General features: G+C 58.9%; 1 protein-coding gene across 1 annotated transcript in view; it reads left to right on the plus strand.

Moving 5' to 3' along the window:
• Positions 1-21,577, plus strand: part of NRXN2 (neurexin 2) — a 99,758-nt gene extending 78,181 nt beyond the window's left edge. Inside the window, exons 19-24 of the mRNA XM_007944982.1 lie at positions 4,794-4,975; positions 9,899-10,070; positions 14,099-14,188; positions 17,630-17,955; positions 21,046-21,159; positions 21,503-21,577. Of these exons, the coding sequence (XP_007943173.1) occupies positions 4,794-4,975; positions 9,899-10,070; positions 14,099-14,188; positions 17,630-17,955; positions 21,046-21,159; positions 21,503-21,577 (959 nt within the window). The remainder of the gene's footprint in view (positions 1-4,793; positions 4,976-9,898; positions 10,071-14,098; positions 14,189-17,629; positions 17,956-21,045; positions 21,160-21,502) is intronic.
• Positions 21,578-25,452: the final 3,875 nt, after the last annotated feature.

Genomic DNA, 25,452 nt, shown 5'->3' on the forward strand with positions numbered 1-25,452 from the left:
CCCTCTCTGGGTCAAAGAGCTGATGTGGGCTGTGGGCTCCTAGGAGAGATCCGGACGCTGCAGGACCTCTTATCCTCTTCCGATTCTACTTTTACCAGGAGGTTTTGCTCATGGCTGCTGACCCTGTAGGGCATGGGGAGGCAGAGAGGCTGCACACGTATTTTACCCACCCACGGGGCATCACTGCACAGGTGGTTTTGGCATGGGATCGTTAAGTCGTTTGGTCTAGGTGGTGGTTGTTAGGTGGTGTCGAGTCGGTTCGGAATCATAGCAGCCGTTTGGACAACAGAACAAAATACTGTCCTTCCCACACCATCATCTTCACAGCTCTTGCTACATTTGAGCCCATGGTTGTGGTCACTGGGGTAATCCATCTTGTTGGTCTTCCTTCACGGATCCTCTACTGTATCAAGCATGGTGTCTTTCTCCAAGGACTCGTCCCTCCCGATAACATGTGCAAAGGACTGAGACGAAATATTTCCGTCTTTGCTTCTAAGGAGCATTCTTCCAAAATAGATTGGTTCATTCTTATAGTGGTCCATGGTATAGTCAATATTATTCACTACTGTCGTTCAAAATCGTTCATTCTTCTTTAGTCCTCATTATTCATTGTTTAGCTGTCACGTGCATGTGAGGGGATTGAAAATACCACGGCTTGGATCAGGCGTACCTCAGCAAAGTGACATCTTTGCTTCTGAACTTTAAAGAGGTCTTCTGCAGCAGATTTGCCCAGTGCAATGTCATTTGATTCCCTGACCTCTGCTTCCGTAGGCATTGATTGTGGATCCAAGTAAAATGAAACCCCTGACAACCTCAGTCTTTTCTCCATTTATCATGATGTTGCTTATTGTTCCAGTTGTGAGGATTTTTGTTTTCTTTACGTTGAAGTGTAATCCATACCGAAGGCCGCAGTCTTTGATTTTCATCAATAAATGTTTCAAGTCCTCTTTGCTATCAGCAAACTAGGTTGTGTCGCCTGCCTGTTGCAGGCTGTTAATGAGCCTTCCTCCAATCCTGATGACATGTTTTTCATGTAGTCCAGCTTCTCAGATTATTTGCTCAGCGTACGGATCAAATAAGTAGGAGGAAAGGATACAACCTGACGCACACCTTTCCAGATTGAAGCCACGCGGTAGCCCCTTGTTCTGTTTGAACAGCTGCCTCTCTGTGCCCCTTCAAAGGAAGGTGATCCAACAGAATGCCGTAGTTATCAAACAGTATCATAAATATCACACCTAAGGGAAATTTCATTGAAAATAATTTAAAAACGGTTGTAGAAGTCCCTTGGCTGGGTCCGCATTAGGAAACCATGATTAATGGTTGGCTGGTGTTTTTTCTAGGATATGCGTGTAGGGACTGTGGCAGATTCTTGACCTTTTAGGGTGTTTTATTGGATCCGGTGTATTTCCAGGTCTAGAGAGCACTGAGGCGACTATGTGGGGGGTGGGCAAAGATGCCAGCACTGGACCTCTGGGGGTGGGCATCTGGGGCTGTGGTATCTTGTGTCCGGGCTCTTGCTTGGCTTTTAGCCTGGGAGTACACTCCTTGAAATCTTACACACAATGGTTTCCCAGGGAGGTGAAAACCCATTGGTTTGTGTATCCTAGGGCAACATTCTGGCCCTTACGACCCTTTTTCATCTGGGAACCGTTTCTGGAATCTTCCAAGATGTGGTCGTGTCCTAGGCTCCATGTCTTCTAGCGGGCTGTTTAGTGCCTTCCCCCAGGAAGTCCGGTGGCCAGGGCAGAGAACAGCTGGGCAGGGTGAGAGGCTGAGGCGCTCGGCGGTGCGGCCGGAGGGGCGGGGTCTGCAGGAGCTCCGCCCTCGCCCTGCCTCCTCCTCCTTCCCCCCCCCTCCGCCCTGCAGGGCTCTGTGCGCCCTGGGGCAGGCAGGCGCGGCTGGCGCTGGGGAGAGCTAGGCCTCCCCAGGGTAATTACTGCCGCCCCAGTCCAATAAACCTTTCATCCTTCCCCGCTCCTGGCCGAGAGATGGCTCTCCACGCGGCCCCCCTCGCAGTGCAATAAACGCCCTTAGGTTTTAACAGGCCCGCCCAGCGTCATAAACTGGCTGCTGGGAGAGCAGGTGGGTGATGAATCCTGGGGGAGGCCTGGCCAAGCAGGGCCTCTGCAGATGCGGGGCCGGGGAGGTCGGCGGGCGGCCCTGCGCCCGTCCACGACCACTGCGGGCCGGGGAGTGTCGCCCCGTCCCGGCCGGCCGCCGGCTGCCCTGCGCCGGAGCTCCGCCCGCTCGCCAAGGCTCGCCTTTTGTGCGCTCACCGCCATGTTTCTGGCGGGCCTCGCTGGCTCCCGTCGGGGGTCTGTTGCTCGCCTCTCGGTTCTTGTGTGCAGCTGTTGTCTCCCGCTGGGGGTGTGGGGGTGTCGGGACGTGTCTGGTGAGCCCGGTGCTTGGGACGGCGTGCCCCTCTCGCTCCCTCTGGCCCCTGCCTGATCCCAGGCGCTCTCTGGGCGCACGGAGACTGCACCCCTCCAGGGTGTGGAAGAAAGGGCCTCCTTTCCCCTGGACCTCCGCAATGTGGGGGTCGGCCTCCAAGAAGCCGGGCTTCCTGCTTCTGGTCTGAGGGCCTAAGAAACCAGCCCTGCTCGGACCCAGAAGTTCGGGAAGACGCAGGGAGGCGAGGCCACAGCCTTTGGCCATGGAATAAGCGCCTGCGGACCCACAGCAACTCCGTTCTGCTGCCCCCCACCCCTCAATTTGAACGTGCAGCTTGTGGGGGGGAAGGGAACCTGGGAATTACTGTTGCCATGGAAACAGCGATCATCCGATTTCCCCAGTGCTGAACAGTTAGGGGCCTGTCCTGCTCCTGAGAGGGCCACATGGGTGGGGCTGTCACTCACACTGTGCACCCCGTTTCCAGCCAGCTCTCCGCCCTTCTCTTGGAGCCCTATCCTGAGGGCTCAGCCCTCACCCTGTGCCTCTCAGGCCCCCAGGTAGAGAGGACACTAGGGTCCTGAGAGGCAGAGCCGATTTCCCTGTCTGCGGGGGGCTGTGTCCCCGGCAGCATGCTGTGGGGTGAAGTCCGGATCATTAGACATCCCGGTGGTTCTCTGCCACCTGCTTCGACCTGGAATGTCAGCCTTCCCTCTCCTGCCTGGCCTGGGCAGGTGGTGCACCCTGGTGGTAAGCCCTTCTGGGACCTGACAGGTGGACTCATGAGTCTGTAGCCCCCCCCCCCCATCCTGCGGCTTCACTGCCTCTCCCAGGCAGGAGCCTTCTCTTTCTCCTTAGCTCCTCACCGGAGCCTCTAGAAGGTGCCTCCGTCCAAGGCGCCCAGGGGTCTGTGTCTCCTTCGGTGGCTTGGAGCTCCCGTGAGATTGGGCCCCCTAATCCTTGATTGCCCGAACTGGGACACCACAAGGGGGCGCTTGAGTCCCTGTGTAGAGACCAGGTGCCTGAAGAGACCAAGCCCTAGTGCTACCAGGTGGGCCACTATCTTGGCTACCCTGTGTGCCTAGAGCCAGGATGTCTTGCCCCTCCCCATCTTCCAGCCTCCCCCCCACACCCCGGGCTTCCGACCCCCAAGGCCTTTCCCCTAGTCTTTGCCCACCGACCCCATCTGCCTCTCTGTTTCTCTCTGGGTAAGCCCTCCCTGGAACCCCTCTCCCCCCAAGAAGCGCTTTGAGAGGCCTCGTTAGTGGCTAATTATTTAATTAAATATTTTATGACTCTCATCTGCTCCATTTATGTTCTAAAGACGCAGGCTAGTTCCCTTCCCTTCCTTTCGCAGAAGGCCCCAGAGGCCCAGTCCTCTAGGCCTCCCAGACAAGGCTTCCTTCCTGGAAACTGGGTGACCGGCCCTCCACCCCCAGCCCAGCTATGGCCCATCCCCGCCCCCACTCCCATCCCACCCCCACCCCCAGGGAGCTCAGTCAGCCGCAGGAGGGAACGTGGCGACTAATGGGGTTTATTTTGGGGCTGAGATCCTTAGAGACCTCACACCCGCCCCCAGCAGCAGCCGGATGGCTGATGGATGGCAAGGAGGAGAGGGAGAGGGTGGGGTGGGGGAGGGCAGGGAGAGGGAACCTTCTCTGTTTCCCACTCTCCTGCTTTCTCTCACCTACACCCCTCTCTGTCCCAATCTGTCCATCTGTTTTTCCGCCTCCTTCCTCCTCTGGCTGTCAGTCCCTCCCCACCCCCAGCCCCTCCCCCCATGCCCTTGGTCTGTGTCTTCTTTCCTGGGCTGGGCTCCAGGGCACCCCTGCTACGGGACTCGGCACCATCGCTTGTGGAGGCAGTAGCCCCCTGGGAGTCCTGAGCAGTCGGACCAGGAGGGTTTGCAGGGGCTTGGGAGGACATGGGGTGGGGGCGGTGCTGGAGGGGCGACCGGCTGTGGACTGTGAGTCACAGCTGAACACCCCACGGCTTCCCGCCATCCCCTGGGGCTCCACTTTCTTTTGCTTCCTGCTCCTTAGCTCTGGCTCCAGAGAAGCACATACCTTGGATCTGCCACCCTCTGCCAGCCCTGGGGAGCAGTGGAGCTGGGCAGGCCCGGGCCCCCTGCTTCCTTCCTGCCCACAGCACGCTGTCTGGTCACCTCCTGGCAGCCTCTCCCTGGGCTCTGTGTCTCTCCATCACCTCTCTGTTTTACTGTAATTAAGGCTAGCATTCTTGATGAGGCAGTTACATTGGTCTGTGCACGAGCACAGATTCTGCCCGGCACCCACCGGCCAACTGCTCCCTTGGGCGGCAGGGCCCCGGGGGCTGCTGGGGAGGGGTCCCAGTGCTCCGAGCACAGCTCTGTGGCCCTGCTGACCTCACCCTTCTTCTCTTTACAGCTGGGACCACGTACATCTTTGGGAAGGGGGGTGCACTCATCACCTACACGTGGCCCCCCAATGACCGGCCCAGCACGAGGATGGACCGCCTGGCCGTGGGCTTCAGCACCCACCAGCGGAGCGCCGTGCTGGTGCGGGTGGACAGTGCCTCCGGCCTCGGAGACTACCTGCAGTTGCACATAGTAAGCACTCTGGGTCCCGGGCCCCAACTCAAGCCTCACCCTGACCGCAGAGCCCACTCAGTCCCCTCGCTGCTGCGGAGCCCTCACCTCACATCTTTCCCTCATGGGCAATCCTCAAAACTTCTGCCATGATTCCTGACTTTCACCCCTAGTAGCTCTGCTTCTGAGACCCAGTGCCCCTCCCAGTTACTCACTGATAACCCTCCAGGGCCTGCCCATCTGATTTGAATATCCCCGCCCCTCTGCCTGACATCATCTGCCTTCTGACCTTCCAGGAATCTACCCAAGGGCCTCCTTGGGGCTCTCAGGCCATTATTCTTTTGGGTTGGTTTGTTTTATTTACATACATATATGGGGAAGAGAGTGTGACCCTGGGTGGTACAGATGTTTAAGGCTGGAAATATTTGCAGTTGACACCCACGCTGACGCCCCTAGGAAGTAAGGCCTGGCAACCTCGTTTGGAAAGGTCTCGGCCTTGACAACCTTCTGAGCAGTTCCACTCTGCACACATTGGGTCGCCATGAGCTGGAGTTGACAGCAACTAACAACAAATATACATGTGACTTTTGCCATTTCCATCACCCCCCCAGCCCTGCCTCTGTCCCTCCCCGGCCCAGCTGGTCTGCTTCCGTGGCCGACCTAGCTCTGCCCGTACAACTTCTTCCTGAGCGATCCCTTCGCCGTGGTTCATTCAGGATCTCCCGCCAATGCCTGCTGCTCCTCTCCTCAGTTTCTCATCCTAACTCTGATCTTCAGCGAGTCCCTCGGTGGCCTGAATGCTTAAGTGCTCTGCTGCTAACCAGGAGGTTGGCGGTTCAAGTCTACCCCAAGGCACTAAGGAACAAAGATCTGGCGAACCACGGCCAAAAAATTAGCCACCGGCAGCGCTGTGGAACACAGTTCTCTGACACATGCAGGGTCACTGAGAGTCAGAACCCACTCGATTGTTCAAGCTCCAGGCTTCAGGCACCTCCCTCCCCTTCTCCTGTCCTGCCTCACCCCTTCCCCATGACTGGCCCTGCCTGATTTCCTCTCTGGTCCTGGCCTCTGACCTCAGACTCCAGCTCCACGTACAACCCTACTGCGCCTCCTCTCCCAGCTCCCCCCCGAGCTGTGGATGCTGAGTGGGCCGGCCAGGCTCTGTGTGCTGGAGCGGGTTGGGTGGGGGCCTTGGGCTCTGAGAGGCACAGGGCTTGGGTGGGGAGGGAGAAAGCCAGGAGGAAGGTTGGGTGGTCCAGCCCCTCCCCACCTCCTCCGTCCTGACATCATCACGAGGTGGCTTCTGACCCTTCGCTACTGACCCTTCATGACAGAGTGGCTTTCCATGTCTGTGTTTGCACACCCCTCCCCCCGCCCCAGAGAGGAAGGAGGTGTGACAAGACGTGTCCTGTGGGGAGAGCAGAGTGGAAGTGGCAGCTAAGGGACACTGGGCAGGGGGAGGCCGGGCAAGATGCATGTAAGACGGGGGGACAGACTGAAGAGTAGTGGGCAAGACGCTTGCTTAGGCCTGGGGAGATGTGCCCGTGTGTGAGTGCGACAGACAGGGTCTGTAACTGAGAGTGACAGCCTGTGGGTGAGAGACAGTGTGGCCGGGGACAGTGCAGATGACCGTGTGTGTGACAGTGTGGGCCTGGGTGTGTGATGATGGCGTGTCAGGAGTGATGGCTGTGACTGTGGGCACTGCGTGACTGTGACAGAGACTGTCGTATGATCTCTGACGGTGCACCTCCACCTTCACAACTCCACTCAGGGTGCTGCTGGTGGTGGTTTCAGCCGCCTGACCATGCGGCACGCTGTCACTGTGAGGCAGGGTGTCACCGTGTCTGTGTCCTTTGAAAGGGAGAGCTGCTGTCCCTCCTCAGTTCCACGAGGCTCTGTGTGGCTTTGGAGCAGGTGACCTGGCTTTGAGTCCCAGCTCTGTCACCCCTTGCTCTGTCCTTGTGTGTCACCTCACCTATCTGAACCTCAGTGTCCTCATCTGTGTAGTGGCATCCTGAGGGGACGGACTTCATGGGGTAACTGAATGGTTTAATGAAACACTATATGCAACACCTCTGGGACATTGCAGCCTGCAATAAGACTCAGTGTTGGCTAATGTCATGGTCACCTGACATTGTCTGTGTGTGTTGTGTGTCTGTCTCTTTGACCACAGCTGTGCGTTTAGGGGACAGGGCTCCCCCAGTGCTGAGGAGAAAGGCTGGCGAGCAGGGTGCATGGGAAAGGGGTTGCCTCATTTTCCCTTCCAGCAGTTCCTCCCAGGCCTCACCTGGTGCAGGTTATGCAGGAACAGAGCCGGTGCCTGGGGGCGCGTAGAGGGCGGGGAGCAGGCGAGGCCTGACTTGAGATGGGGGGAGCTCGGCAAGGCTGGTGAGGGGGCCCCCGAGGGAGTGTGGGAGCCATGAGACAGGCCAGCTCTGCGGGGAGCGTCGGGCCCCAGACGGCTGAAGCCTCTGGGGGCAGCCCCCAGTCCCCCCTCTCCCCAGTGACACATCAGTTCCCACCACACAGCGTCATTAGCAGCTCTCAGAGAGTGGGGAGGCGGCAGCAAAATAAGAGAAAAGCAATTTGACGTTTCTAATAAAGCGTCGCTCCACTTTGCCAAATTAATTTTGACTCCCATAATTATTTGCTGTAGGAGCGGCCGCGTTCTCCCCACCGCCGCCTAATGAGGTAATTGGGGAATTAGGAATTAATGACTTTAACAGGAGTGACAACTGACTTCACGTCAGGAGCAGCTCTGGGGAGCTACCTCTCCCCCGGAGTGCAGCAAGCCCCGCTGGCTCCTAGGAACCCAGGTGTGTCTGCCTCCCGGCGCCCAGCCCACCTGCCCTCTCTGACCTCCCTCCCAGGCTGCCTCTGCCCTTGGCCACAGCACCGCCCCTGAACGGAGCCTATGGGGAGAAGGCGTCCAAAGGGCTGATGCTATTCTGGGTGGTATTATTACTAACAATAGTTGGGAGCATGACTCTTCCCTCACGAGGGATGGTCGCCTCCCCGGGGATGCTGTCAGTCTGTGGGTGGTGGGTGGGCGGGGCTTGCTAGTCCTCTTTGTTAGGCAAGGCTGGCCTCAGTTTCTCTGCTTTAGTGTGTGGGTAGGAGCCCAGGCAGTGCCATGGTTAGGTGCTTAACTGCTAACCAGAAGGTTGGAGGTTCGAACCCTCCAACTGCTCTGAGGGAGAAAAGACCAGGCATTCTGCTCCTATAAAGATTACAGCCTTGAAAACGCTATGGGGCAGCTCGCTGTCATGTGGGGTTTCTGTGAGTCAGAATCGGCCAGACAGCACACAACAACAACAACAACAACAACAACAACAACGTATGGGGGAAGGGGGCTTTCCCAGGTTCTGGGAGGAGACAGCCAGACTCACGGGGGACAAGGACAGGATATGAACCTGAGCTGTGCCTCTTGCCCCCCCAGTGCTCCTGCCCATCCTGAGCAACCTCGTCCCCACCCCCAGTGTCACCAGGCCTCTCAGCCAAGTTCGATGTCAGAGGTAGCCGCTGAGTGGTCCTCCTGCCCAGGCTGGTCTTTTAGGAGGTCCCTGGGGCTGTCATGTTTCTATGTTGGGCTGGGTACTTGTGATTATATGTGACCAAGAGGGAATAAGTGAATGTGTGTGTTTGTGTGTCCTGTGTGGGAGAAAGGGTCTGGCGAGAGGGGTCTTGTCTGGGGGACCCAGGAGGCTAATTCAGGAGTGCTGCCATCACGTGCGTGGGAAGGAGTCAGGCTCAGTGGCCTTCCACCAGCTTCTGAGACCCCTTGGTGGCAGTTGGCCTCAGTGGCCTCCCAGATCACTATCCCCCCAACTCTGAGGGTCACCATTGCTTCATCTAGAGGGCAAGGAGAGAGCACTGGCTTTGGAGTCTGGCCAGGTGGAGTTCAAATCCTTAGAGGCTGTGAGATTTGGGGGTGTTACTTAACCCCTTGGATATATCACATAGGGATGCGGTGAGGATTTCCTGAGGTCACATGTGGACAGCACCCACACAGAGCTTGGCCCATTTCAGAGGTTCAGTGATGTTTCCCTCTTCGCTCCAGCTCCATTGATGAGACACTTCCTGGGGTGGGTTCTGGGTGGCTGCGTGTCCATGGAAGGCTGCTACATGTAGCGTGCCCTTCCCAGGGGCCACCTGGGCCCAATGGTTGCTTGGGCTCTTCGCTCCCCTTCCCTGGGCCTTGGTCCCTTCCTTTCCTCTGCCTCCTCCTCCTCAGCACTATTCCACACCCCACAGTCCCCAAGCTTATCTTTAACCAACATGGCTTACCCTGTTCCTTCCTATGCCTGCATCCTTAAACACACACAGGCCAGAGCCCCCACCTCTCTGCCCCATGGCTGCAGTGGGTCCACCCCCACACAAAGAACTTGACCTACTTCAGGCCTCCTGGGCTGCCAGGAGAGGCATGTGGACACCTAGTGTAGGAGCCCCAGTGCTGGGTGAAGGGGCAGGCAGCTTGAGGGGGCGTGTGTGTGTGTGTGTGTGTGTGTGCGCGCGCGCGCACGTATGTGTGTGTCTCTTCCAGGCTGCTGTGCACTCCCAGCCTTGGGGAGTCCCCCGCCTGCTTCTGTCTGGATGGATCCCCACCACGGTCTTGGTTGTCCCTCTCTGGGGCCTGAGCCCTTGCACAGAGTAGGTGCTCTCTGAACACTTGTGAATGTTCTAGATGAACTAAAAGGCAGGAGTCGGATGTGGTGTGTGGAAGGGACTCTGGTCCAGGCTTTGCACTGCCCCTGGCCTCCCCCCTCAGCCCTGCCCTGCCCAGCCCAGCCCACCTGTGCAGTAAATGCAGGTCTTGGAAAGGGGCGTGTGAGGCTGTCAAGTGGCCCTGCGCTGGGCGAGAGGTGGTCACAGGTGGAGTCTAGAAGGAGTGGCTGGTTACTTCTTCCTGCTCGCTGACCCCCCTCCCCCACCTCCCTGTTCCAGGACCAAGGCACCGTGGGAGTGATCTTTAACGTAGGCACGGATGATATTACTATTGACGAGCCCAATGCCATCGTGAGCGACGGCAAATACCACGTGGTGCGTTTCACCCGAAGCGGCGGCAACGCCACGCTGCAGGTGGACAGCTGGCCAGTCAACGAGCGGTACCCAGCAGGTAGGTGGCACAGGCCTGCAGAGGATGCGCGGTGGGGCGGGGGCGGTGGGAGAGAGCCGGCCGCCGGCGGCGTCTGATTGGAGCGCTGCCTGGGCTGGGGCGGGGCTAAGCGGAGAGGCTTACGGCGGTGGGGCGGGGCTACGGGAAAGGCGAGTGCTGTGGGGGCGGGGCGGTCTGGGGGCGGGGCTAAAGAGGAAAGTCGGGATTCGCTGGACAACCGAGGGGCGGTGCACGTCCGCTTGGAGGGAAGTTGGGTTGCTGAGCGAGAGGCTGCAAGGACAGGAGGGATCCGATATGGGAGACAGAAGAGGAGGGAAGATAGAGGTAGGGAGAATCAGATGTCATGGAGGAAAGAATTCAAAAATAAGGGACAGGGTGGCATGGGGAGGCGGAAAACGCTGGCTTAGCTAGGAGGCTGGGCTCTTCCAAAGGACAGATCTAGAGAAACGAGCAAGTCAGGGACCCGTATTAGGAGATATAGCCAAGGAGACCCAGACACAAGGGGCCTTGAAGTCATGGGGGGTAGGGGACATGGTGGAGGGCAGAGAGAGAGAGGGACAAGTGACAACAGAAAAATAGGGTCAGACTTCTACTGCCAGCCTACTTGGTCTCAGATCCCGTGCTGGCCCTGAGACACGGGCTGGCAAGGGGCTCGCTGGCAGGGGGCTCGCAGCCACAGGGATGCAAACAGTGGTGGCTGAGGGTAAACCAAGGTCCGAGGAGCCCAGAGGAGGCAGAGGGATGAGGGCATGAGAGAGAGGAGGAGACAGGGACCCTGTAGGGTACCAAGGAAGGCAGGGGAGAGAAGCGCCTCGCAGTGAGAGGAGATCGGGGTGGGAGTGATGGGGAGATACAGAAACAGGCACCGAATAGCAGAGAGGAGCTGAGGAGAGATGCAGCCTCAGCCAGGAGAGAAGGGCTGGACAAAGCCTCAGCAGCCAGCGGCAGCTCGGAGATAAAGAGAAGGGAAAATAGTAACCTGCAGGGGAGAACTGCAGACACACAGACACGCAGGCCGATGGGAAGCAGAGGGGAGCCTCCGAGCCTCAGCGTCTCCTGGCAGAGAGATGGCCGAGGGGAGACAGAGAAGCTGCTTACACTCACTGACAGATGCATGGGCAGAAGGACAGACAGCTCTGCCGGGCTCAGGATGCCAGTATAGGCCCACAACTCACACATGCACAGGCTTGTGCCTATGGGCAGCCTCTGGAGATGGAGACCCTGAGGACCCCCGATTAACACAGGGGCTGATGTCCACCCCAGACACACGGAGCTCTGCAGACACTCATCGGACAGATGAGAAAACAGCCCCGCAGAGGGCTGCCCACCCCAAGACCCTGGGCATGTGTGGGGTCACTGAGATACACACTCACTCCTACACAGTCACACATGGCTGCAGACACTAATAGACCAGCTGTGTGGGTGTGATTGCCCTGCAGGCATCAGACTTCTCTCTCTCTCTCTCTCTCTCTCTCTCTCTCTCTCTCTCTGTCTTTCTCTGTCAAACACATATATACTGTCAGTCTTTGGAGCCATGGTGACACGTGCCCATGTGCCTGTGCTGGACAGGGCTGGACTTTGGGGACCTGAAGGCCTCACCCTGCCAACCTGGGTTATCAAGTCCACAGCTTTGTCCCCTGCAGCCCAGCAGGTCAGAGGCCAGGGCAGTTAGGCCTGCTCTCTCCTGCTTAGGGCCCCCTGGTTGGAGATGGAGACTTTGGCAGGCTGCCAGGTGGTCCCCCTGAGCCGCACAGCAGAGTAGCCTGAGGGCCAGAGGCTGCGAGGGTAGATCCTTCACAAGAACTGACTGTCATCCTAAGTGCCACTGCAGGCCAGTGACAGTGAACAAGGACCCGGAGACTAGTGCCTCCCTCTCAGACCTTACAGGCCACAGGAATATAGCTCATGGGCCTGGGACAGCCAGATGTGAGTTCTGGTCTGGATCTACCGCTTACAAATCGTGTCACCGTGGACAGGCCGTTCAACCTCTGTGTTTCAGGTCATACCTCTGAAGGGTGGGATAATACCCGCCTTATAGGGATCCCACAGATAATAGAAGGAAAGTTCTAGAACAGCACGGCATAGTGGAGCGATCAATGAATAGGGCGCTTGTTAGAATTTTATAGTCACAGCCTCCTGCCAATAAGGCAGATGGACGCACTTCCCTTCCTGTCAGGACACATGCAGATACTCTCACACACGCATGCACACACAAATACACAGCTATCCCGAGGCACGTAGTTCCCTGAGCACCTCCTGCCCTCCTGCCTCTGTGTCCCTTCCTGGCTTGACTCCCCTTCACCTCGCCTCGGCCCCCAGTCCCCTCGGATTGAGAGCCTTGTGTTACCCCTGAGGGAGGACTTGACCCTACCGGTCACTTACTAGGTTCCTCCACTTGACTGGGGTTCCTTGTGGTCAAGGACCAGGCCTTCCTCTTTGCATCCCCAGTGCCCAGCCCCCTACAACAGTGTAGACACTTGGGAAACGTTTGTTGAGTGAATAAACGAGCAAGAATCTACTTGTGACCCTAACACACGTGGTGTCCTGAATCTCTAGGCCATGTTGCCTCATAAGCTCCTGAGAAGACACTGTGTGCACATGTGCACAGGAGGTGTATGGGCCGACCCAGGCCCAGAGCTCCCTGGCAGGTGCACAAGCTGGGCGGGGGGCGACGAGAGTGGGTCATGGACAGTGTGTAACAGGTTTAAATGGGAATAGTGTGCAGGTCCCCAAAAACAGTTGTTTCTGTTTCTACTGCGGCCGACTGGGATCACCACAGCCCACAGACAGGAAGGACACACAGATACTTCCAGGCACCCTGGCAGTTCCCTTTCCACGCAGGCGCATACACGCACCTATACACACACACGGACTCACACGCATGCAGGCACACGCACACACACACACACATTTCTTCCTCCCAATCTCCAGGGGCTGAGAACAGAACAGTGGAGAGAGGAATCCGGTATCCAGATGGGTAGTCCAAGACTGAGAAGGGGGGATAGGAGCCAGGGATTTGGGGGCTGAAGAAAAATGGCTGTGGGGGGCTGGTAGGGTGAGCAAGGTGGGAACTGGGGCTGGGTCCTGAGGGCAGAAAGGAGATGATGAGGGGCCCAGATCTGAGCACAGGGGTTTGAGGAACTTGAGAGGGAGCTGAGATGGGAGAAGAGGGGACCACCTGGAGGGGTGTCACTGGGGAGGAGGAAGGGGTGGGAGAGCAGTGACCTGGTGACACACGGGGCTGTGGGGTAGCCTGCCAAGAAGGGAAGGTGGTGAGGGGCGGCTCTGAGGGCTGCTGGGGGGTGGGGCGGGCTGTTCCCTCACCTGCAGTGGCTGCTGGGTAGAAAGGGCATCAGGGCAGGACTGAGACAGGAAGTGCCAGTCAGTGCAGAGGAGGGGCGGGGCCTGCGGTTGAGGTGGAGGACGGTGCACAGGGTATGGTGTGAGGTAGGGAAGGAGGGGGAGCTGGGAGTCACTGGAGGATAAAGGGTGTGGAGGTGCTCAGAGAAGTTAAAATCTCACTGGTACATGCGCGCGCTGGGCGACCCCCTCTAAATGCTCATAAACCCTGCTTAACCCGCCCCCACTTTTAAACAGCCCTCTAAACGCAGTAACCAGCTGGGCCCTGACTTAAACCTGCTAAATCCACCCCCCCTTTTGCCCCGGTGCCCTGCTTTGGGACGGGGACCTAAATGGGGCCTCAATAGCTTGACCACAGATCTAAACCTGTTTAACCTCTGCCCTTTCTTTCCGTTCTCTTGCCTTTTCCTTCTTTCGTCCCCACGGTTTCCCTTTGGGTCGCTCCCGCCCCCAGGGTGGGGCCGGCTCCTGCTGGGGAGCCTGGGGTGGGGGTGGGGCCGACGGAGGGGGCCCCTGCCTTTCTAGTCTTGGCTTTGGTGGACGGCACCCCCTCCTTCCGCGGACGCTGCCGCTTTTCTCAGAGACTCCTGAGAGATGCATAAGTACTTTTCTAACTCCTTTGGACTTCGCTGCCTGAGAAACCTACTGTCTTTCTAAACTTTTCCAAGGAAACTTTGATAACGAGCGCCTGGCGATTGCTAGACAGAGAATCCCCTACCGGCTTGGTCGAGTAGTTGATGAGTGGCTGCTCGACAAAGGTAATTAACCAGAATTAATTAACTAACGAACTTTAAAAACACTATCTTAAAGGTACAGAGCTCTCTCTTCCCCCGTCACCCACCCCCAGGTGAAGGGACCACGATTGTCCTCCCCAGAAGGTGCCTCTCCTGGATGTAGTCAAGGGTCTGGTGTCTTTTAGAGGGGTGACTTGGGGGTGGCTTCCTAGAAGAGCGAGTGTCCCCCTGCTCTTTCTAAACCAGGCTAGGAAGACAGATGTCGAGCTGGTAGGGCACTGGCAGGCTGGGGCCTCAGGATAGTCGGTCAGTGGGTCGGTTCCCTCTGCCCAAGGCCCATCCCAGAGGTTTTGTTAAAGGACAGCATCTGGGGGCAGGAAGACATTGGGGAAGCAGGGAGGGTGGAGAGAGAGCCAAAGGAGGGGCAGGTAGGTGGCACCGTGGTTGTGTAGGGAGAAGCGCGGGGCCTCAGATCCTACTGGAAAAACCCACGGGGTCTGCCTGTGGGCCACTGTCTCTGGCACCAGCCCCCGTGGCCCAGAAGGCTACTTAGAAGTAGTGGAGGCGAGAAGAACATTAAGGGAGCAGGGAGGGGAGGGGAGGTCCCACAGGGATTGCCAGGCTTAGGGGGCTGCTGGGGGGGACAGGCCCACCTGTGGTAGGGTGCTGCTGGGGTGAGGCAGAAGGCTTCTTGCCACCGAGGGAAGCGGGGGAGCCAAGGAGAAAGCCACCCCAGTCCTCCCGTGCCCTTGGGGTGGGGCGAACTCTGTACCTCTAAGGCTAAACTGTAGGGGGGCAGTAGAACTGTTAAACCTCCACTTAACCAGCTGATAACACGCTTCTAAATGCCCACTGGGGCCGTCCCCAACTAAACCCCCACGTAACCTCCAGCTCCGCAGGCCAACGGGGATTAAACATGCTGATAACCAGACGTGATAAATCCGTAACAGGATAAAAGTTAAAGGGACTGTAATGGACATCGCTAAAGCCTGCAGCCCCCAGCCACCCTGGGCTGCTGTCTTGGGGGGGCACACTTTAACCCTTTGAGGAGTTCATGGGGGGTGGGGCCAAGGCCACAAGCCTGAGGCACCAAGGTTGCCAAGGCCATGTGGCTTCCTCTCCGTGACCCACTTCCTTCCCCCGAATCAGAGGCCAGGGGAGCACCCTAGGCTGAGGCCAGGACAACTTGTGACCCCGGGGGTCAGGAACGCCAGACAGGCCCTTTGCTCGGAGGGGGTGGTGGAGCGACCTGCAGGAAGAAGGCGGGCTTTCGATCGGAATCCCAGCTGCCCTTCACCAGCCACGTGCTCCCACCTCCTCTTCTCAGAAAGGAAGGATGGGGCCAGGGCACCCTTGCCAGGTGGCCTAGACACTCAGGTTCTGTGTGGTCTTGGTCAGGCCTCTCCCACTCGGAGCCTCAGTGCAGTGGGGATGGCCGTCCCTGCTCAGCTCCTGTCACCGATGAAATCAGGGCCAGGATGGAAGGATGACTTGATTCCCAGTGCCTGGCATACGGGACATCCTCGATAAATATTTATCGAATGAGTCAATTGTCTGGTTCCAAAACCAGTTCTGTGGCACACAGCCCCGTGAGAGGCCTCACAGTGGAGCGCCTCACGATAACGTTAAGTTTGGGAAACTCTGAACCCTGATTCTTCTCGGAGAGTCACACATACATCTGTTTCCTCAAGGCCCTGATATGTCCCATGAGACAGAAGCCCATTTAGTGATATGTTTCCCAAACTCATTTGACCATTTTTGAACGTTCCCCTCCTGGTTCTTGTGTTTCTCATGCCTTGGGACCCGTTGCTTTGAGAAGTCTGGACACAACGGTCCCCAAAGGCTTCTCCGGGGCCTGCATTCCAAGCTGCCATCCTTGCCCCTGGCCTCTTCCGGCTCCAGCCACCATTTGTCAGATGGTGAGATGAGGCATATGGGAGGCCTGGGTATGTGAGAACCATGGGGGCGTGTAGGGGGGGTACTGTGTGCAGCGTCCCTCCTGGCCCTTTTCTGGTCTAGAGTAAGGAAGCAGGGCCTGCAGGAATCTGTCCGTTCCTGGGACTTTTTCAGGGGGCGGTCCTTGCCCACTGTGCAGTGGGAGGGAGCTGGAGGAGAGGCTGACCAGAGGGGCTGGAAGTCGGACCAGTGGCTGGTCATTGGCCAGAGGCTGCATAGGTAGTTTGGCATGGGCAGCGGCCTGGGTGTCCCAGAGAACCTCTGTTTCCAAAGAGGGTGCACGTTTCACAGGTTGGACTGGCCTCAGCCTGGGTCTTGGGGCTTACAGGCACTAACTCTAAACCAGCTGTCTAACGAGGCACTAACCAGAGGCTAACAAGGGCTAAGCCAGGTCTAAACTCCCAGCGTCAGCAGATCACGGTCCGGGGAGAAGTGGGCATCCTTCTGCCCAACCCCGCCCCCGTCCCCCCAAATAAGCCGACACCAAAACCAAAGTTAAATCTAAACTTAAACATAATAAACATCTTTTCTAAAAACCAAACCAAAGCAACAAACTCAGAGGGTTAAACTGACCCCCAGACCCACTAAACGCGAACAGCAGCCGAGCCCACCCAGTGGGCATTCTGAGATGTAACTGCCGAGTGGGGACAGAGTGCAGCTGGGGCGCGTGTTTTGGCGAGTGGGCCACGTCCCTTTAACATTTTCCACCTCTGTGCTTGCACATCTGGGCGGGGGTGGGGGAAGGCTCTGCCATCCGGGCTCATCCCTGGCCAGTGCCCGGGCCTTGGACACGGAGGAGAGGGGAGCCGGGGCCAGAGGTCCCAGGGTGGTCGTGGGGGCGGGGGCAGTGAGGGAGCCAGCCTGGAGCAGGTGGGCCCGGGAGTGGCCGGGCTGCTCTTCCCACGCCGCACGCACCACGCACCACGCACCACGCACCACGCACCACGCACCACGCACCACGCACGGGCCGGCTGCCTCCGTGCCTGGTCCCACCTTGCCTCTGCTCTCGCACACCAGCCCACCTCTGCCTGGCAGACCACCTTCTGCATCTTTCTGCCTCTGTCTCCTCTGACTGCTTCCAAGGGCTCTGTGGCTTGGGGCGGACACTGGTGTGGGGTGTTGGGGCATCAGAAGGGAGAAGATGGGGTCCAGTGGCGGGAGGAGAAAGAGGAGGGGTGATGATGTCACTGGAGTGGGGTGGGGGTGGGGAGGTGGAGGAGGCATGAGCATGGTGGGTGTGGGGGAGTCCCTGGGTTCCCTCCTGCCCACGTGTGCCCTGGGGACTCTCCCCCCGAGTTCCCCGCCTGCCTGGGCGGGGGGCGGTGGCTGACGACCGCTTTCCCCTCGATTGTCTGCCCTTCCTCCGTCCTCCCTCCCGACGCCTTCCCTCCTCACCCTTCGCTGGTTTTTCCTCCATTTCTCCTTCCTCCCCATGGCCTCCCTCCATTCTCCCCATCCCACTCCTGGTCCCCTCCCCGCTGTCTGTCCCCCCTTGCCCCACCCCCCCAGGCCGCCAGCTGACCATCTTCAACAGCCAGGCTGCCATCAAGATTGGGGGCCGGGATCAGGGCCGCCCCTTCCAGGGCCAGGTGTCCGGCCTCTACTACAATGGGCTCAAGGTGCTGGCACTGGCCGCCGAGAGTGACCCCAATGTGCGGACCGAGGGCCACCTGCGCCTGGTGGGGGAGGGGCCGTCCGTGCTGCTCAGCGCGGAGACCACGGCCACCACCCTGCTGGCCGACATGGCCACCACCATCATGGAGACCACCACCACCATGGCCACGACCACCACGCGCCGGGGCCGCTCCCCCACACTGAGGGACAGCACCACCCAGGTGAGGGCCTACCTGGGCTGGCAGGCAGGGGCAGGGTGGGCTGGGGCAGGGCTGATGTCTGAGTAGTAATCCTGGCACCCAGGCAAGGGCCCTAGGGGTTTGGTGAGAGCCTGAAGGCCTTTGGTTTTCTTCTTGTTGCCATGGTGATGGTTCAGGTGAGGTGGCTCAAGGTCCCCTTTCAGGAAGTGGCCGTTGCCCTGGTGACTGGGAAATCTGTGGCCACTGTTTCTAGAGTGGATGCAGAGTTTGGAAACCCACCCCCACCCCACCCCTGTAGACCAGAGAAGACCCCCCCCAGCTATGTATGAGAGGGGGGGACCAAAGAGTCTGTCCACCTCCCCCATAAAGCAGGCTGTGCCCTGTGCCCCCAGAAGTGAGAGTGCACCTCGATGGACAGGCACACGGGGTTTAGATGTGGGCACACAGGCCTGGAGCCCCTCTCCAAGTTGGGCGGGGACCAGGAGCAGCCTCTCCTGGTCCCTGGATCCTTGCCTTCACAGCCCCGTCATGTGACCTCAGGGGCCCAGGGACTCCTGCATCTGTGCTCCCAAGGGGGGACTTCATTTTGGACAGTCCCGTGGTTTCGCCTCCGCTTGGGCTCATCCCACCCACTCAGGTGTGCTTCCTGGTCAGGGCAGACCCCAGTGATTTGAGTGCCCAAGGGAGGGCTGGAGGGGGCCGAACCTGGGGAACTGAGGCTCCTCTGGGGCGGGGCAGGCCTGGCTTTCCTGTTCTCCAAAGCTGACCGAGCAGGGGACTGACCTAGGCAGCCGAGGAGGTTGGCAGAACTTCCTCCTGTTTGCTCTGGCCTGTTGGCCCAACAAGGCCTCTTACCTGGCTTGCTCAGGCCTTGTTCAGTCTTTATCCTCCATCCTCCCCTGTCATATTTCGCCATCCCTGACTCTCCCCAGGAGGCAGGCCTCTGGGTGAGGGAGAGACCGAGGGGTGAGTGTGTCCCTACCTTCACCAGCTGCCTGGCTTCACTTCTCCCTCTGTAAGCGAGGGGTGGGCTCGAGGTGCTCAAAGCCCCTCCTCTGCTGGCCTGAGCTGCCAGGGAGCCCGGGATTCAGGTGGAAGAGAAGGGATGGGGGCTAGACAGGCTTTTCCGAGTGAGAGACGGCCTTGTCCCTTGGCAGCGGCTGGGGGACACGTGGCTGAGCCAAACACAAGCAGCACCCTCCCAGCCTGGGGGAGCGGAGGCCGTCCAGGTGGAAAGAGGGTGGGGGCTGCAGCGTCTGCAGCTGGGGCAGGAAGAGGCAGGATGGGAGCCCCCTTCCCCCAGACTCCTTCCATCTTGGCCTTTCAGCCTGGCCCCTCCTCCCCACCCTGCTGTCTGTCTCTCCCTGTCAGGGTGACCTCTTCCTGCCTGGACTTCGGGTTTCCCTCCTCGGGTCTCCTCTCTACCACACCCCCTGCTCCAAGCGCCACGCCCTCCCCCCCCCCACTCACTCATCTTGGGGATTCTCTTTCTTTGCAATCAGGAGGAAAGAAAATGCTGACAAAGTCCTCCCGTTGTCATGGCAACCACAGCCCTAATTATTGTGTGCAATGGCTTCTCTGTGGCTCTGGAAGGGGGTTGGGAGAGAAATGAGGAGTGATGGGGTGGTGGAGCTGGAACCACTCAACACCTTGGCCTCCTGCTCCCTGACTCCCTGCCCCGATGCGTCCTGGGCCCCCTGCTCCCTGACTCTTGGCCCCATGCTCCCCGAGGCCCTACCCCCATGCATCCTGGGCCCTCTGCTCCCCGACTCCCTGCCCTGATGCATCCTGGGTCCCCTCCCTGACACCCTGCCCTGATGCATCCTGGGCCCTCTGCTCCCTGACACCCTGCCCTGATGCATCCTGGGTCCCCTCCCTGACACCCTGCCCTGATGCATCCTGGGGCCCCTGCTCCCTGACTCCCTGCCCCGATGTTTCCTGGCGCCCTTGCTCCCTGATGCCCTCCCCTGATACATTCTTGGCCACCGCTCCCTGATGCCCTGCCCCCATGCGTCCTGGGCCCCCTGCTCCCTGACGCCCTGCACTGATGCATCCTTAGCCCCCTGCTCCCTGCCCCATGTGTCTTGGGGCTCTTGCTCCCTGACGCCCTGTCCCGATGCATCCTGGGGCCCCTGCCCTGATTCGTCCTGGGCCCCCTTCTCCCTGACTTCCTGCCTTGATGCATCTTGGCCCTCTGCTCCGTGACTCCCTGCCTCATAAGTCCTGGGGTTCCTGCTTCCTGATGTCCTGCCCTGATGCATCTTGGGGCTCCTGCCCCAATGCGTCCTGGGCTCCCTGCTCTCTGATGCCCTGCCCCGATGTGTCCTGGGCCCCCTTCTCCCTGACTCCCTGCCCCGATGCGTCCTGGGGCCCTTGCTCCCTGATACCCTGCCCCGATGCATTCTGGGCCCCCTGTTCCCTGACTCACTCACTGCCTTTGAGTCATTTCCCAACTCATAGCCACCCCTCCTGGGGTTTCTGAGGCAGTATCTCTATGGAAGTAGATTGCCCATTCTTTTTTCTGAGGAGTGGCTGAGTAGGTTTGAACCACTAGCCTTCTGGTTAGCAAACAAATGCCTCAGGCACTACACCACCCCAATGCGTCCTGGGTCCCCTGCTCCCTGACTCCCTCCTCTGATGTGTCCTGGGCCCCCTGCTCCCTGACTCCCTCCTCTGATGTGTCCTGGGCCCCCTGCTCCCTGACTCCCTGTCCTGATGTATCTTGACGCCTCTGCTCCCTGAAACCCTGTCCTGATGCATCCTGGCCCCCTGCTCCCTGAAACCCTGTCCTGATGTGTCCTGGCCCCCTGCTTGGCCCTGCGGCCCCTGATCTGGGGTCCAGTCTCCACAGCCTTCCTGGAAATAAGAAAAACCACATGAGTGTTTTCATTGATCCTGGTGGGGGGCGGGGCACTGCCAGGCTTGGCACTGCTCCGGGAGGAACGGAGGCCCAAGGTCACCTAGTGAATAATTTGGGAGCTGGGCCTTGAATAGGGCTGTCTGACGCCCCTGGCACCTCCCCACCGCCCTGCCTTCCCAGCTCGAGAGGGGCTGTGGGGTTTGCTGACCCCCCTGAAGCCCTCTCCCCCCACCCTCTGTCTCCCCCACTAGAACACAGATGACCTCCTGGTGGCCTCGGCCGAGTGTCCGAGTGACGACGAGGACCTGGAGGAATGTGAGCCCAGTACTGGTGAGCGCCTCTCCCCCCTCCCCTGCCCCGGGCCCGTGAGACTCTGCGGGGAGGGGGGCGACCGTCCCTGCGTCCTGCCCACACCCCCAGGGCCTGCTGCCAGGCTAGCTTGCCCTGATAGCCCCTCTCCCTTCCTGACACGTGCCCCCAGGTCCTCAAATGCCCTCTGGCCAGGCAGATGCCAGCTTTCTGGCACCCAGCCCTCAGAAATAGTGAAGTCCTCAGCTCAGGTCCTGGGTTAAAAGTCAGGGGATTCAGGGAGGATAAAGGGAGCGTTTCCCCCAGAAAGACAAGCAGGTTCAGTTTCCGTGAGTCTCATAGGGGTGGAGTGAGGGTGTAGACCCAGAAACTACGATTCCCATCAGCTCTTGGGTCCAGAACTACAACTCCCATCAGCCCCCAGGCCAGGTGTTCTCCCTGGCACTAGTGGAGGAGGTCTTTGCTGGATCCTGAGCCCTTCTAGTCTGGTCCCAGGGCGTGTCCGAAGCTCTGGTTTGAGGGTCCTAGGTTGGACCTTCTGCCATGACCATCAGGCCAAGAGTGCTGGGATGAGAGGGGGCCCCCTAGGCCAGACACGTGGCCTCCTGGTTGAGAGGTTAGAGCCTGAGGTCTGGCCTGGGCTTCTGGCTGGGGGGCCACTCTGGATGGGAAGGCTTCCTGGGATGAGGGGTCTGGAAAGGCCGGTGAAGCATCCAGGCCTGATCCTCTAGCTGGAGCCCAGGGTGCACCTGCAGGGGGAGACCAGATCTGACAAGGGGTGGGGGGCTCCAGGGCTGTCTGAGAAGCGTGCAGGTAGCATGGCACCATGGGTGCAGAATTAGGGAGGCTGAGAGGCGCTGAGGGCCAGCACTTGAGACGCGTGGTGGCAATGAGGAAGGATTGGATACAGCTGGGTGTCCAGTGGGGGAGCAAGGGCCTTGGGACCACTGGAGGAGCTTATGAGGGGAGAGGGGCTGCCTCGTCGCTCACAGGGGTCCCAGAGACTTCTCCCCATTACATTACAGACACTGGGAAGCTGGGGTTGGGGCAGGTGCCTGGCAGGGTCAGATAGGTGGTATATGCCAAGGTGAGCAATGTACCCTCGGCCCATCCTGTGAATTTGGGCAGGCCCTAGGGGAAGGAGGCTGGGGAGACTGCTAGCCCAAAAGACATTTCTAAGCAGAGGATGTGGCTATAACCCTAGTGGGGAGGGGAGCTAGAAGAGAACAGGATCTCGGCATGGCCATGGGCCTGGGGCAGAGGTGCAGGTGCCTGAGACCAAGGGCAGCCCCCAGACCCAGGGACAGGGCTCGACCGCCCTCCCGGTCCTCTTAGTTGGCCAGAGCTGAGGACTGCTTCTGAGGTCCTGGGCTAGGGGCACTCAGGGAAGCTGCACAGGGATGGAGAGGCCTCTCTGTCAGCAAGGGTCTGTGGGGGCTCTGCTGGGGCCTCTGGAGGGGGTGGGGGTATCCTGGCTTAAGGTCTGTGTAGCTCTACCCCACTGCTGTGGTGGCAGGGGGCACGCTGTTCCCCCATGTGACAGGGCATCGCAGCTCAACCCCATCGCTGCGTTAGGTGGTTCAGGGCAGCAAACTGCTTGGACACAGGGCACCTGCTCCCCTCCCACGTTCCCAAGCTCTAGTCACTTCCCGGGGACAGGTGGGTACACCACCTCTTACCCAGCCCCACTGGGAATGGCTGTGACAGATAGCCCCTGGGATGGGGCTTGGAGACAAAGGGCCGGGTGGGTCACTTTGGGTGGTCCGTCATGTATGTCTGCACACACGTGCCCATGTGCACACGCTGGGATGGAGGTGGCGGGCTAGGACAAGGCGTCTCTGTGTTCTGCCTGGACCCCTGGGCCAGCTCTCTGCCATCAGGCCATGCAGCCCCACGGGGCCACACCAGGGCTACACACTGTCACCAGCTTCCCTCCCACCCCCTCAAGCCTTGTCAGGGCCTGGGTGTGACCCTGAGCACACGCACAGGCGGCCATCTGAGCTCCTTTATATGCTGTAGGATGAGGGGGTGACAGAACAGAATTGGCAGGTCAGCTGCCCTTCGGGAGGGTTCTGGGGGTCACTGGTGGCCAGGCACATCCTCCTGAGAACAGGACCAAGGCTGTGATGGGGAAGATGGAGGAAGGGGCAGGAATAGAAGTTGGGGCGAACGGAGAGCCTGGTGGGCCAACCAGCACCTGGCTTAAAAATAAGAGGGGGCAGCAGCAGACCCCAGATTGGTCTCCCCGGCCCATTGAGCTTACACGTTTACACACACACACACTCGTGGCACCCTGAACTTGGATGGGAGACCAGGCATGCACCGAGGTGACCCCAAGCTCCCAGGCTGCTCTAGACCCTTAGACCATGCTCCCAGCACCCCAAGCTTCTCCTGTGCCCGTGAGCAGAGCTGCAGGCCTCCCTCAATGCCGAGATTGGCCTTAGATGTAGGGGCAGCTGGCCCAAGACAGTGGCTGCCCTTGGGTGGTGACCCCAGGGTGTTTGTACCATCCCACCGGCCAGATCCTTGTCCCTGGGTCCAGGTGTCCTGGGATCATCCCTGCTCACTCCTTTATACCCTTTACCCTGCTCGGGGCCCCCAGACCCCACGGCCCTCCCCCAGCTCAGTGAACCCATCACCTGTTCAGACTGTTTGACCTGAATTGGCTGCCAGCCAGAGAAGGCTGTTGTGGGATTGGCATGGTGCCTGCATTTTCTGTCTGAGTGTGGGTGGGGGTGCACATCGTGTAGTTGGTGGCTACACTCTGACCTAGCCAGCCTGACACGCACACTGCCTGGCCCCATGGGCTCTGAGTTTGCAGTCCCTGAGGTACATAGGAAGGGCACGCATATATATGTACATACATATGCTCTAAGCAGAGTCACGCACACCCACATGCCCACATACACGTTGTCAGACCTCCGTCACGTGCCCAGTTCCACAGGGGTACACATGTGTTCCGACCTGGAAGGGCAGGCACCGTTTGTGCCCAGACCCACAGAAGCTCACATGCTGAGACCTAAAGAGACCCGCCCTATACCTGTTGTTGTTACATGCCGTCAAGTCGGACCTGACTCATAGCGACCCCTCCTTGGGTTTCTGAGATAGTATCACTACAGAAGTAGATTGTCCCATCTTCCTTCTGAGGAGTGGCTGGTGGGTTTGAACCGCCAGCCTTCTGGTTAGCAGTCAAGTGCCTAGGCACTACGCTACCAGAATTCCGTACTCACAGAGATGTACCTGTTGAGACCCACAGCACAGACACACACGTGTGCACAGTCTCACACGGGCACTGCACGTCCACAGGCCCACACAGTCCACATGCGTGTGCTTAGAGAGCTGCTGGCACGTTGGCTCCGGCTCACCGTGGCCTTGGGTCCAGCAGAATGACACGTTGCCGTCCTCAGGATTCCGGGCATGTTCAAGGTCATAATTGTGACGACTGGTGACAGTCCACCTCACTGAGGTCGCCCTCGCCGGCCTTCTACTTCACCAAACATGTCCTCCAGAGATTTCATCCCTCCTGTTGACATGGCCAGAGCCAGGGAGTGGGGGCTGGTGTGGTCCCTACGGTTTCCACTGGCGGGTTTTCAGACGTAGGTCATCAGGTCCTCCCTGGTCTGTCTGAGCCTGGAAGCCCCACTGAGACCTGTCCACCACGGTAACCCTGCTGGGATCTGAAAAATGGATGGTGGTGTTTCTAGCATCACGGCAACATGCAAGCCACCATAGTGGCACAGACTGACGTGTGCTTGAAGCTCCCCAGATACGCACAGGTGCTCAGACGCACCGAGGTTCCCACCTGCATGTGTGCCCAACCTCAGATGTGCACACTCAAGACCGCATGGCACCTGTACATGCCTGCTCAGTCCTCCAGGCACCTTCACACGTGTGCCCAGACTGATGAGAGAAGAGACCCAGGGCTCACACCCGCCTGTGCACACCTGTGGAAGCCCTCTAGTATCAGGCATGCAGGATGCACATGTGTTCAGATGTGCATGTGGACATGTGTGTTCAGACCCGCAGAGCCATGTTGTATTATGTAATTTGTGCACACATGTGCTCAGACAACAGAATTGTACACACATGTGCAGACTTACAGACTCGTATTTGAGGCCCACAGATGCCTGTACCCATGTTCATATCAGGCACGTTCACATGTGTATTCTGACGTGGAGGTACACCCCCCCAGGCCCAGGCTCACAGGCACATGTGTGTCACAGCTCCACCTCCGGGCATACTCACGCTCAGATCTACGGCCTCATGCACATATGTCCGGACTCACCTAGTTGTACAAGTATATCCTCAAAGGATATACTCATGTACCACCATGAGTGTTCATCCCCATA

This window comes from Orycteropus afer, unplaced genomic scaffold, assembly GCF_000298275.1.
Source record: "Orycteropus afer afer isolate SDZICR_OR568_19922 unplaced genomic scaffold, OryAfe1.0 scaffold00130, whole genome shotgun sequence".
NCBI classification, from domain to species: domain Eukaryota; kingdom Metazoa; phylum Chordata; class Mammalia; order Tubulidentata; family Orycteropodidae; genus Orycteropus; species Orycteropus afer.